Here is a 14,902-nt window from a genome sequence, read left to right on the forward strand (position 1 = left end):
ACAGTACAAAGCAGTTGCGTGGCGACAACATGGGTATGCTATTCAAATCGTCGTGTTACAGGCGAGTGTATCTGCCCGCCCGGCTACCACATGTCGCGGTGCGAACAACGATGTCCGGTCGGTTTCTTTGGGCAGGGCTGCCAGCATCCTTGCAACTGCAGCGAGAATGCACGCGGCTGTCACCACATCACGGGACAGTGTATCTGCGAAAGCAGCTGGAGAGGTCAGTATTACGAAAATGGTTATGTTATAGATCTTTACAGTACTGTTTCCATGCCGTGGCTTGCTATCTCTAAGTATGCACCGTTGCACTCTTGGCGTGAAAGTAAACAATGCCTGTAACGAAGATCCCAAAGCAAATAATACTTACGTAAGCAATGAAGCATTTCAATTTTCAAGGACAGTACGTCTTGTGGTTTACGATAGTTTACACGAGGTTACAGCGTTGTTTCTTTACAGGTTGCTTCTTTTTATAATCAAAACGTACTTGCATTATAATATTTTTTTGCTTGCGGAGGAAACTATATTTACGGCGAATTTACCAAAGTTATCACTATAAGATAGGGTTCTTGTCATTACGCCACCTGTGTTTACGAATATGAGCTAAAACTCTAATCATACATGTTTTGTTTGTCAACTACATTGAACATTGTGATGAGATGCTGCTACTATGATTTCATCTACAATTACATTAGACTACATATTGTATAACTCACAAGCTAACTGTAACCGTTTTTTACTTATCGTAAGTGTTCCATATCTAATTCAGAAAACAAACTAAGTAACAACATCATTGACAAACATTGTTTACATAGTGACCAAGGATCAAGGATCATTATCGGAAACCGATGTGATACGGAAATATTCTGTACTCAAGTGTGCTATAATGAATAAAATGAAAGTTTAGTTACAATTTGATAACGAACAAGCAATTAGGCTCGTTAGTTTGTACGTTGGCGCGATAAGATGGCGCGCACCGCTAATTAATGCTACTTCATTTAGAGAACTTGCCTAGCGTTTCCTAGCTAAACAATACTGCTCATTGTTGCAAATTAAAATGAGTTACATAGTCAATCAAGGACGAAGACTATTTTAATCTTAACAACATTTCACGGAATTGTTTGAAATAAACGAATGCAATGAGTAACATGTACCATTTAGTATCGCGGAAATTTAGTTATGGTCTACATACATTGTGGAGAGATCAGATACGAAAATTTAAGATCTAAGTCACCTGGTTCGTGAAATGAATAAGTTCTAGTATTCTCCTTGATTTTAACTTGTTAACTGATAGGTTTGATCAAAATCATTTAATTACTACAATACGATATCGTTAACTTCTTTTGCATTTAAGACTTGGAATTTAGCTTAGTAAGCATACGCTCTATTGAATAAATTATAAAGTTCCATTGAAGCTCGTCATGCTTTTTAAACACTCCAAACATGTTCATCGTCATTTCTTGTCATCATATAAATAGTATCATTGCAATATCATTTTTGTCATCCAGGTCTCCCTAGGAACCTTGGTACGTATATTCCATCAGGGTTTTATACTAACCAGATGTTTTATGTTGTGTATGTTCATTAACAGATGCATTTGGTTCTACAATAGTGTATGATACAAAATGTGGCGAAGATTATACTATGGGGCCGTTTCAAGATGAAACTGAAGTTACAATCGATAAGAAACTGACTATGGACCTCAATGATGAATTAGTTCCTCTAAAGATAAAGAAATCATATTATAAAAATACCTGGAATAATTTAACAACAATTAATACAAATAAAATTAAGGGATTTAAAAAACAACTTGAGAAAAACAAAGGTCTGATTAATGGTCCCTCCGTGGCCCAATGTATATCTTGGAGCGTCCATGAAAAACCATCTTATGATTCAATTTTAGCTCATTCGAATCAATTACTAAGCAGTTTAAACATTCATAATCCAAAAGCAATTGTGGCTGTTCTGAACATCGAGGAATCGGTACTAACAGGCCGTACGGCCATATGGGGGGTAACCATTGAAGATGGAAGAATGAAGGCAGATAATATGTATTTTGGTAATCTATTGCAATTAACAGGTTATTCTTACAAATAAAACTTGTTTATGAATGTGTGCGCAACTTTATTTCTTTTCCTATAATTCCTGTTTTAACTGTCGTAATTCATTTCACAAAACAACTTTACAAAAACATGATAAAATTATAACTTTGTACCTACGGCTTCGTCCGTGTAGAATTAGTATACTTATTGCCAATAAAAAAGTGTAGACTATTTGAAAATACAAACTGAAATATAGATGCTCAGAAAAACCAGAAAAATAAGACCATCACTGGGAATCGAACCCAGGTCCTCGGTATTCCGTACCGCGCGCTATACCGCTACACCACTGATGGTCAACGGTACCGACACGAATTTCCCCTATGCACCTCATATCTCAGCTTGTTTGTTTCTTATTTAGCCACTTAAGCAGTGACGCTAGCGACATCTATGCCGTAGCCCTCATCGAAAAACTTTTTCGGCACTCCATTGAAACTAACCGCTCACCCAGACAAGAGATATCGTTACTAAGCAATCAAATTAAGATATCATAGATGTCGCTAGCGTCACTGCTTAAGTGGCTAAATAAGAAACAAACAAGCTGAGATATGAGGTGCATAGGGGAAATTCGTGTCGGTACCGTTGACCATCAGTGGTGTAGCGGTATAGCACGCGGTACGGAATACCGAGGACTTGGGTTCGATTCCCAGTGATGGTCTTATTTTTCTGGTTTTTCTGTGCATCTATATTTCAGTTTGTATTTTCAATTTAGGTTTTACGGGATGACCGTTAAAGTAAAAATTTGGAATTGAAATAAAAAATACAAAAAGATTCCAAAAAACCAATCTTAATGTAGACTATTTATTAATCTAGTCGAGAGTTTAAAGTTACCCATTGCTTTTTCAAATTCGTCCTCTAATTCACAAATTTCAACATTTATAACATTAGTAAGATAACAAGTTGAGTAGAGCTCAGAGCATCTGTGCATAAAGTGCAGCGAAGTTTTTTTTGGCATGTTCGTTCAAGTGTAGTGTAACATTTTTGGTGCTACTATTTCTGGTTACTAGTCCAGGAAAACACAAACCAATAAAATTAAATGTTTATTTCTGCACATGTGGTGTACATCATACAATAAGATGATATGGACGACTTGATATGGACACTTTCAACTTAAAAACACACACAAACAGATTTAGACCTGGGTTTCTATGTAACTAAAAATAAAATGTAATTGTGATTGAATTTATAAAGTGTACCTACGTGTTTAAAATAGCCTCAGGCAGTAGGTTAAAAGAACTTGCTTTTATACTGCCAGTTTCTTCTAGACTAGACCTGTTTTTATTTTCATATGTAATCTTACGTGCATAAATGTTATTTACGGTTTCTATAAGTTTAATTATGCTGTGCTGTGGGAGGGAACCCAATTATATATCTAATTGATATACCTGAGTTAAGTAGTATGTAACATGTGTCAACTCTAACCCGAGGTTTTAGATTTGATTTCTTAACCTTAGACCGTGCCCTTCTAAACCAATTTACGAATATTTTGAGAGTATTTAGGAAATCATCTTAAGTTGCTTATTCAATTACTAACCTCTAGCCATAGTCGTTATTAGGTTTGATTGTTACGGTACGATCAAGCTGCATATTCTTATTATTTATGAATAACTATTATTGGGTATTATTTTTACCAATATCACAGGTCTTATTGTGATTGGCAGTTATTTGCGCCACCAAGCAACATGTGAGCTCGAAATAAATACATAGTTCCATTTTCAGATGCGACGTTTTTACGAATGCTTAATCGCATAAGATAGGATTCGACAAATCTGGTATAATCAATATTTAGCACAAACAACTGCCAATTATTATGCCTTAATACCAGTCTTTGACCCACATTTATTTTTTTGCGGACGTCCACAAGTACCTAAGCTACACTCTTGTGCTATATCCTGTAAGCTACAGTGTTGTGTCATGCAAGCACTTCATACTGTTCATACATATAAGCTTCTACTTGGGACTTAAGAGATCGTGAGATCACACAGGAGTCGACGAACCCGGCTGCCACAAATAGCACAAACAACTGCCTATTATGATCTAACACTAGTCTTAAATGACCCTTATTTAGTCTCTTGCTGGACGTCCACAATGCCTTTCATACTGACCCCAATGATATTTTAGTTGACACTTAGAGTAGAGGCTCCCCAAAGGTTCTTGATCATCCACATTCTGTATTTATTGAATTGTAACAGGTATTCGGTGCGAGACGCAGTGCGCCCCGGGGCAGTACGGAGCGGACTGCTCGTCGCGTTGCCCCTGCGTGAACAACTCGTCGTGCGATGCGCAGACCGGCCGGTGCGTGTGCGCCGCCGGCTGGACCGGCGAGGACTGCTCGCAGCCCTGCCCGCCGGGAACCTATGGTGCTAGCTGCTCGCAACGCTGCGCTGATGGCCCTGATGGTATAACATTGGTTAAAATGGGCTAAAGTCCTCATTTTTAATGATGGATTTTTTGCCGACCCTTGGTAATATGCTAATATCTCAAATACAAACGTGGCAAATCATACCTCCAGTTTAACATGTGATTCCGCGATCGACTATTATCATTTCCAAACATGCTGAATAGATGTCGTGACTACGTTAGTGTTAAATCATGTTTATTTTATAACAGTTTAAGTTTTGAAACTTCTTGCTTCACTGTTCTAACCAGCCGATACAATCACAATAACCCCAGTCACGAGAAAACCATTAGGTTTCTATGCGGAACAATGGTACTAGCGATTGTAAACATAAGCACACTATTTATGCTTTCATAACAAACTGCAGTATGTGCACAGCATAGTTATGGTGTGTTATGCTTTTGATGACGGGAATTTGGATAAAATAATCGCGTAACTGATTTATACACGGTTTATAAAATCAATATCAATACTCTCTTGACGTGACCCGGTGCATTAAAACCTAAGCTCAAATTACCATATTGCACAGTACAACTTAATGTCAAAAACACAAATTACCATATAAATTAAAAATAACCTAATGTCTAAATACCATAGTCCCCAAAAAACTCTAAAACCTTAAAATCAAAACGAACTTATCTTTATTATGTACTAATACCGAGATCACCTACTGGGATATTCCTGTTCTGGAATGTCATCTTCTACGGACTTACAAGCGAGAAATACCCTTAAAGCGGGCAAAAACCGACACCCATCAACACAAATAAATAAACTCATCACATTGTCGTCGGGTCGCAGTGTTATCTGATTTGATTGCAGTGCGTCTGTAGAGGCTCCTTAGCATTGTGCATTGCGTTATAAAGTATAGTTTTTTTTTTCTAATGCCTTCTCATCATTTAGCATTGCGTGATTATGTAGCGCTGTAATCATCTTCGTCGCTCAAGCTATCTCTTTCAATCACGCCAATATTTAATTGAATTTTATATGAAATGATATGAAGGTTATGCTAAACCTTGGTTATGTCTTCTCAGGAAATTCGACATGTGACCCGGTGACCGGCAAGTATTCCTGCCCGAGCGGGTTCACGGGTGTGGCCTGCGAGTACCCATGCCCGCTCGGCACGTACGGCGTCGGATGCAAAGAGAAGTGCGCTTGCCAACATGGCGCCGATTGCGACTACGTTACGGGTAAGTAAAGATCTTTCGGCCTTTAATATATATTTTTAAACGATGGAATAGCATTTCTTCAGCAGCAGTCCTCAGAGAAAGCATATACCACGCAGCCCTTCCGTTTCGCGGCGTTATTTCTGTAAACCAGTTCACCAACGTAAGTCCTTTCCCATTTGTGAGACTTTGACATTCATCGTCGAATGTAACCAGCGGTACATCTTCTGGTCCGATTCGATATTCAGTGTCGATTGACTAAATGTTTACTAAGTGACTCCCACGATTATCTAATGTGTGGTCAGATAAATACTAAAATTGCAAAATAAAAACAATTTTGTCTATTTTTGATACGATACTTTGCCGATTTAACGCACTTATCCGTGTAATCTCGCTCAAATTTAAAAAACAAACAAAGTACGTTCGTAAATCCCAATTAGGTGAAAACGGCAAACCACATTAATTACTCAGCCCATTCCAGAATTTCTAGTCGTACCGAACTAAAAAGTAACCTCAAAGTAACGTTGGTACCTATTGTCCTTTTAATCAACAAATCTGACATTAAATCACATTATTCAATATAACAACCCATTTGCCAACTAATGAACTTCTACCAATATTGTCATATTATGAAATAAGTCGTAGGTAGCAACTTCACTGCAATAACATTATCAAATATTTTTTATAAGTAGGAAGTTTCTTCAAAGGTAATATAATATTGTTTACAAACATCCATCGCGCGATAACAGGTGTGGTGTGATTGCATTGTTATTACATTATCCGTCGTTTGTCGGAACGTGGCTGGACTTGTCTAAGTGATAATTAAAACTTATACCTACTTACTACCATAACTAGCGTAAATATTATACACGTATTATTCTCAGCTCAAAGTTATTACTATAGTTATATTACGTACTTGTTGAGTACCTAGTTTATTTCATTTCAACGTACGTGTTCGAATTTAGGGTTCAGTACGGAACATCGGAAAACCATTGGTGAAATTATTAACAGTGGGTAACAGTTTCACCTTCCGAATCAGCACATTATTTTTCGTCGTTTGTTAGAACTATCCATTGCAGTGGATTTTATAGTGTTTATACAGGTTGCCCCAAAAATTTTAGTACTTAGGGTGATAAAAAATTTTCTTCTCATTATTTTTAAATTCTCCTTCTCAGTTTTGTCCTAGTAACAAACAGTGAACGTAAACTCCGCTCAACACATTACAAGTTATACGATATACAGGGTGTCATAAAATACACTTGTAGAATTTTTATCTTTTCTTCACTTTTTTTTCTCAAAACATCAATAATACAATTACATTCGCTACGTACATATACAGCCTGCTCAGATAAAAACAACACATATATACAGAGTGATAAAAAAAAAAAAACCATTTACATTTTCACACTCACACCTTATCATTGTCTCATTACAACTTTAACACACTCATTGCCTATTACATAACAAACTTCGATAAATACCTATTCCATAACACATTAATTCATCCACGGAACCCAATAAGAATTTACATTTAATTTTGTATTTTAATATTTTTATTTTTTTTTTTATTTTTTTTTTCGTTTGGCTCAAACATGCCGACCAAATCTCAAGCCGCTATTTTCCGTGAGGCAACAAGAGCCATCACTCAGCTCAGGGAAATTTCAATGGCGGTGCTTAAGCAAGACACAAAATATACAATGGCTGACTTCACCGCGAGGTACGCCAAGGTGGAGGAGCATAAGTTAAAATTGGAGGAAGTGTACCACGCCATATTGGACGCAAAAGATCTGACCAGTGACGCAGAGGCGGCGTACACTAAGGCTTACGATACGTCGGTTGCGGACTACAACCAAATACTTGTGGCTAACGCCGAACTCCAGCTCAAGTCAGCCCATTTGGAGAATACACTCCCCTCCACCTCAACCACACCTACAGCCGTTCTGCCTAAAATTGCGCTCCCCAAATTCAGCTCAAAAATAGAGGATTGGCCCTCCTTCATAGCCATCTTCAGAAGTCTCACTGATGACATGGCCACAATATCGGATGCAGTTAAACTCCACTATCTATTATCGTGTCTTACAGGTGAGGCACGGAGCATGGTGTCTCACCTCCAGCTCACCAATGACAATTTCACCGTGGCCATGGACATCCTCACCCGACGGTATGAAAATCGACGCGTCCTGATCGACCGATTTGTCGACATAATCATGGGCTTACCACAAATTCACGCGCGTTCAGATATCCGCACATTATTTCTAACTCCGCTAATTTCAGCACAATCCGCCCTGAACAATCTTGATCTGCCCATGAAGGATTGCGACTACGTGTTCGTGTCAATAGTCGTAAGAAAACTCAAGGGTGAGCTCCGGACCCTTTTTGAGCGCAAATACGGCAACCTTCAAACTCTGCCCACCCTCAACGACTTAATCCTATTCTTAGAGGAACACGCGCGTTGTGTCGAGACCGAGTGGTCTAGCCCAACTTCCCCGCAAGTCAGCCCACAGCCTCGTCAATACCGCAGGCAATCTCCAGTCACTCCTCCCCGACCCCCCCCGGCTCGTCAGCCCACATATAAAGAAACACGTCCCATGGCCCCAGTTAGGACTCGCCCGGAGTACCTCGGTCCGTCCCCAGCTCAACACAGACCAGTTTATTCAGCTCAACCCTCAACTCGTGACGTCACAGCGGGAAACAATGCACCCTGCCCGTACTGCCGTGACAAAGGGCACAAGCTCATCGCCTGCCCACGGTACAACGACCAGCCTACCCAAGGCCGCTGGGATTTCATTCAGGCTCGCAATCGGTGTCAGCGCTGCCTGGGTCCCCATTATGAGAACGAGTGCAAGTCCACGCGAGCTTGCAAAGAGTGTGGAAGTGATAAACACCACACATCACTTCATCGCCCCGGTGCTCCATCTCCAACTCATTCAGCCGCTCATCATCTACCTTCGCATCTCAGGGCACGGCCCAGACAGCGCCCGACCCATGAGTCCCAACACTATTCGGCCCACGCCTCACACATGACCCCACCGCCACAAAACAACCCACCCAATCACTCGCGTTCGCCCAGTAGGTCTCGTGTAGGTGGTCCGCAATGACTACCTGCAATAACCAAGTACTACGAAAGCGAAGCACATCAGCACAAACACACTCACACAACCCACACATACTCTCACTCAGCTCAAACACAAAAACCACGAGCCCAACCTGCGATTTCAGCTCAAACAGTAAAACATAATTATAGTGATACTGCTCAACGTGAAGACCACGTAACTAATACACCGATTTTACTGCCTACCGTTTCGCTAAAAATAGCAGACGTGCATGGTCAGTACCATACAGCGCGTGCTCTGCTAGATTGTGGTAGCATGCTTACGCTCATTACTCAGCGCATGGCCCGAATGTTAAATTTACCGCCAAACTCAAACTCATTAAAAATCGCAGGTGTGGGCAACCAACACACACAAGAGTCAAAAGCATCAGTAACAATAGTATGTCAACCTACACATCGAGACACACCTACGATTACGGCTACAGCTCATATCTTAAAAAATGTTACCGGTTATCTACCATTACAAAAAGTCCCACATATTGCACAAGTGAAAGGCCAGCCACCGATTCCCTTGGCGGATCAAGAGTACAACACTCCAGCTCCGATTGATCTTCTGTTGGGTTCAGACGTTCTCGGCCAAGTTTTGGACGGGACTAAGGTCTCGTTAGGCCGCGGGAAGCCCATAGCCTTCGGCACGATTTTTGACTTCGCATTGATAGGGCCCATTGAGGACATATGTGCGACACCAACGCACCAGACTAACTCAGCTCAAGTTATAAGCTCACAGCCTGAACCTGACGTATCTGCTCACGATATTTGCAAAGGTCTTGAGAGGTTCTGGGAGTCAGAAGAACCCAAGCTCATATACAAACTAGCCCGTTACAAGAGCAGTGCGAACAAATTTTCCGCACCACAACCACTCGAGAACCATCAGGCCGTTATATGGTAGCATTACCGTTTCTTCCCGATCCGCCGACCCTAGGCAATACTCATGCTATCGCGCTACGTAGGTTTCTCAATCTCGAAAAGAAGCTACAAGCAAATCCGCCCCTCCGCTCAAAATATGTAGACTTTATGAATGATTATCTCAACTTGGGACACATGTCACCTTGTCACCCAAGTACCTTCGCAAACAAGCCTCACTTCTACATCCCTCATCATGGCATCTTCAAATCGGGGTCAGATAAGCTCCGCACTGTATTTGATGGTAGCAGCAAAAGCTCAAATGGCGTCAGTCTCAACGATTGTCTGCACACAGGTCCGCTCTCCAACAGGATATTGTTGACATTATCATGTCTTTTAGGACACATCCGGTAGTCTTCAGTACTGACATCAAAATGATGTTCAGGAACATACTTATCCACCCAGGTCATAGACAGTATCAACTCATTCTCTGGCGGTCCTCCCCGACCAGCCGCTGCTCACATATGCGCTCAATACCGTCACGTATGGTTTACGGTCAAGCCCGTACCATGCCATCCGCACTCTGCTCCAACTAGCCGATGACGAAGGTCACCGCTATCCTCAAGCTGCTCAAGTAATACGCCACTCAATTTTCGTTGACGATATACTCTGTGGTCATGATTCCGTGGAGTCTGCTCGAGCACTCCAAACCGAGTTAATTAACCTACTTGCCCTAGGTGGCTTTCAGCTCAGTAAATGGACCTCAAACTCTTCCCAGCTCCTTGAACGGTTTCCAGATGACCAGTGTGACATGCCTAAAGACTTTGACATCAGACCGGAATCGAATTCCATTAAAGTATTGGGTATTCAATGGATTCCTCAATCGGATGAGTTCACTTATCGCATCTCTCCCCCCACTTACCCAAATCACCAAGCGCTCTATCCTCAGCACAGTGGCGTCTCTCTATGACCCCAACGGTTGGGTTACACCAGTAATATTCCGCGCAAAGATTCTATTACAAAAGTTATGGCTTCTGAAACTGGGATGGGACGAGCCCACTCCCGATGAAATCCAGACGGAATGGCAGCACATTTCAGAAGATCTGCCTCAACTCTCATGTCTCCGTATACCTCGGCACATTTGCAAATATAAGCCCACGTCTACATACTCGCTGCACGGATTCGCAGACGCATCAGAAGCTGGTTTCGGTGCCGTCATATACCTTCATGAGCTCAATGCCAATGGACAGGTCAATGTAAATCTAGTCATTGCCAAGTCAAAGGTTGCGCCTATCAAGAATCGGCTCACAATCCCAAAACTGGAGCTATCAGCTGCAGCTCTTTTATCACAGCTCATGACTAGGGTGTCAACTAAATTGTCTGCTCACATTACTATCGACCAGCATACCTGTTGGTCAGATAGCACGATCGTTTTAGCGTGGCTAAACACGTCACCTCACCGACTTCAAACTTTCGAGGCCAACCGAGTTAGTAAAATAACGTCTAGTCCAATCAGCTCCACGTGGAGACATGTTCCCACGCATCTCAACTCAGCCGACTGTGCAAGCAGAGGAATGTCAGCCCAGTCTCTCTCAAATCATGACCTCTGGTGGTCTCCCAGTTGGCTCAAAGAACCTCCGAGCACCTGGCCCCAGATGCCGACAGCTTTGGGTCATCATGTATTACCAGGCCTTAAGCCAAAAAATGGTTCCAGCTCATATAGCAATACCCGATCTCGATCATGACTTGCTTACTCGCTTCAGCTCTCTTGACAAGCTCGTCGGAGTGACGGCTTGTATCAAGCGCTTTATTTTCAATTGTAGACACAATCCCGAAGTACGACGCTTTGGTCCGCTCACAGCTAATGAGCGTAAGGACGCTCTGTTATTCTGGGTCTGCTCTGTTCAGCAAAATGAGTTTGCTGATGATATTCATCGCCTTAAAACGAATAAGCTTTGTACCGCGCGACTTCAGCGCCTCTCACCATTTCTGAAAGACGGTCTCTTGAGAGTCGGTGGCCGTCTCTCTCACGCCTCAATTCGGTACGACGCTCAACATCCACTCATTCTACCCAGCTCTAGCCCACTCGTAGACCGCATCATTGATCACTGCCATAAAATATACTGTCATCCTGGCGCCGACACTTTACATGCTATTTTACGTCAGCAATTCTGGATACTGTCCGCACGGCGGGCAATCCGAAGTCGGGTGTTTAAATGTATTAGATGTTTCCGATGTCGCGCTCAACCTGACGCCCCACTTATGGGTGACCTTCCAGCAGATAGAGTTACCCCTCAGCCCGTATTTAGCCAAGTGACGACTGACTTTGCCGGCCCGTTTCTCGTTAAGTCTAGCACGTTGCGAAACGTTAAACTTTTGAAAGCATATTTTTGCATATTCGTGTGCCTTTCAACTAAGGCGGTTCACTTGGAGGCCGTCTCCGCTCTAACCACAGAAGCCTTTCTCGCGGCTTTACAACGGTTTGTATCGCGACGTGGAACACCGATTTTGATTAGATCAGATTGCGGCACGAATTATGTAGGCGCTCGAAATCAGCTCATTGACGTTCAGAACTTTCTCATGGCAAATAATGATGCAATCACACACAAACTTGCAAGTCAGCACATAACCTGGTTGTTAAACCCCCCAAAGGGGGCCTGGTTTGGCGCATTACATGAAATTAATGTGAAATCAACAAAGCAGTTGCTTTACCGTGTAATTGGTGAACAACACCTTACCTTTGAGGAATTCTGCACACTGCTGGCCCGAATCGAGGCCGTACTCAACTCTCGACCTCTCTGCCCACTTTCGTCCGACCCATCGGACTTTGAACCCTTAACTGCCGGTCATTTTATAATAGGCCGTCCGCTCACTGCTCTGCCCGAACCGTCTTTTAACGATAGACCAATTTCTGCTCTAAAACGGTTTCAGCTCATACAAGCTCTCTCTCAACGCTTTTGGACATTGTGGACCAGATCCTACCTCCATACCCTTCAAACCCGCTCCAAATGGCTTTCCCCTTCCTCACCTCCTCAAGTTGGCGAACTCGTGCTCATAAAAGAAGATGACCTCCCACCGCTCCAATGGAGGCTGGGACGAATTACCCGCACAATACCTGGAAAGGATGGAGTGATCCGAGTGGTGGATCTGGACACGGCTCACGGACATCTGCGCAGACCTGTGCTTAAGATAGCCAGGCTGCCGTTGGATTCAGCTCAAGAAGAGGCCTTTCCCCGGCCCCCCAGGATGTTCCCGCCACGCGGGACGACTAACCATTCATCTCCTGAATCATTCGCTCACTCACTCATTCGAAGCGCGGCGCGAGCGCCCGCGCCGCCAGTCAAGTAATCGACGCTGTCGCGAGAGGTCATATCATTCGCTCCGCTCCGCGCTCGCTTAGCTCGATATATGCTACCTACCGGCCGGTACTAGAACTTGTAAAAGTGTGACAGTGCAGTGTCAATCCAGCTCAGTCCTCAGAGAAAGGACTACCATCAGCTCATCTCCGTTTCGCGGCGTTACCGCTGCGAAAGCCAGTTCACCACACGTAAGTCCTTTCCCATTTCTCCCACTTTCTCACTCATCGTCGAATGTAAGCCCCAGCGCTTACAATAATTACTCTCTTGACGTGACCCTTCCGGCTGCATTAAACTAAGCTCAAATTACCATATTGCACAGTACAACTTAATGTCAAAAAACACAAATTACCATATAAATTAAAAATAAACCTAATGTCTAAATACCATAGTCCCAAAAAAACTCTAAAACCTTAAAATCCAAAACGAACTTATCTTTATTTATGTACTAATACCGAGATCACCTACTGGGATATTCCTGTTCTGGAATGTCATCTTCTACGGACTTACAAGCGAGAAATACCCTTTAAGCGGGCAAAAACCGACACCCATCAACACAAATAAATAAACTCATCACATTGTCGTCGGGTCGCATGTTATCTGATTTTATTGCAGTGCGTCTGTAGAGGCTCCTTAGCATTGTGCATTGCGTTATAAAGTATAGTTTTTTTCTAATGCTTCTCAATCATTTAGCATTGCGTGATTATGTAGCGCTGTAATCATCTTCGTCGCCACTGATGTATTAAACTGTAGATACACATTGCAAAACAAAATCCCCATCAAAGAATGTCCGAACTATTATGTTTGTGTAACAAATAAAATCATCACCCACACAAATTAATTAAAAGAATACGTGACGAAATTGAACCTAGTCTTTACTAAGTTACAGTTGAATTTCGCTAGCGGCCATATTCCACAATTAATAAAAATATTTACGTGTGCGTAGAAACACTGATCCCACCACACAAACAAATAGAAAGAATACGTGACGAAATTTGAACCTAGACTTTATTCTATTACAGTTGAATTTCGCTAGCGGCAAAACTCCACAACGCTTGACACTTACAGCTAACTCCACAATTTCACATACGCATGCTCGAATATGAATGTAAGCCTTATCAGAAAGGCAGAGGTATTAATTTCACTGCTACATGAAGGCGACGTTGCAAGATTGCTTGGATGAGTTTGACGTTTCTTAAGACGGACGAATTTAGGTTGTAGAACAAAGAATGCATTCGGGCTTTCGGAGAGACTTTCGTAATAAAAGTTTTTGTCAATTAAATTAAAAAAATTAAAGGTAACTTTTAAGCTAATTTCTTTAGTCCAAGTGTTTACCGTTTTTGAGATAATCTATATACAGCCGGAATTAAGACTATTTGATGCCTTAAGCAATGCACGCCTATGCCCCCCCCCCCTTATCGATATTTTAAATAAGTATTTATTACGACGAATATTATATTTATGAAATACGATAGAGATTATGGGGAGGCACGAGCGAGCGGATTTTCAAACAGCCTTACCTTTTATGTGCTAACAAAAAAAATTTTGGTGCTGTTTATGGTGCCCCAAGACGTGATGCCCTTAGCAATCGCTTAATTTGCTTATGGGCTAATCCGGCACTGTCTATTATATATATAAAATTAAAATAATAAACTGACTAACTGACTGTTGATATATCAACGCACAGCCCAAAACGCTGCACCTAGAGACCTACTTTATGCCCCTGGTTACCAAAGTACTCGTCAAGACGACAAACGAGTCCAAACTCGATGTGGTCGTGTCGTTTATCACAGAGTTCCTATGGTCACCCGCTAGCTTTATCATCAGATCAACTCCATGTTATAATAATATTGCATTGTCATTGGATTTAAGTATACATGCGTGTAAAAATTTCAGCTCAATCGGTTGAAGATATCCACTTCAAATTTGAG

At 42.0% G+C, this 14,902-nt stretch overlaps 2 protein-coding genes across 2 annotated transcripts in view; both read left to right on the top strand.

Annotated features, from left to right (window-relative positions):
* Positions 1-5,809, top strand: part of LOC141439936 (uncharacterized) — a 32,059-nt gene extending 26,250 nt beyond the window's left edge. The window contains exons 2-5 of the mRNA XM_074104404.1: positions 5-223; positions 4,292-4,498; positions 5,529-5,684; positions 5,736-5,809. Coding sequence (XP_073960505.1) covers positions 5-223; positions 4,292-4,498; positions 5,529-5,684; positions 5,736-5,809 — 656 coding nt within the window. The remainder of the gene's footprint in view (positions 1-4; positions 224-4,291; positions 4,499-5,528; positions 5,685-5,735) is intronic.
* The window catches only part of svp (COUP transcription factor 2), a 118,050-nt gene that overhangs the window by 32,173 nt on the left and 70,975 nt on the right, over positions 1-14,902 (top strand). The window lies entirely within an intron of this gene.

Source organism: Choristoneura fumiferana, chromosome 21 (assembly GCF_025370935.1).
Source record: "Choristoneura fumiferana chromosome 21, NRCan_CFum_1, whole genome shotgun sequence".
NCBI lineage: Eukaryota > Metazoa > Arthropoda > Insecta > Lepidoptera > Tortricidae > Choristoneura > Choristoneura fumiferana.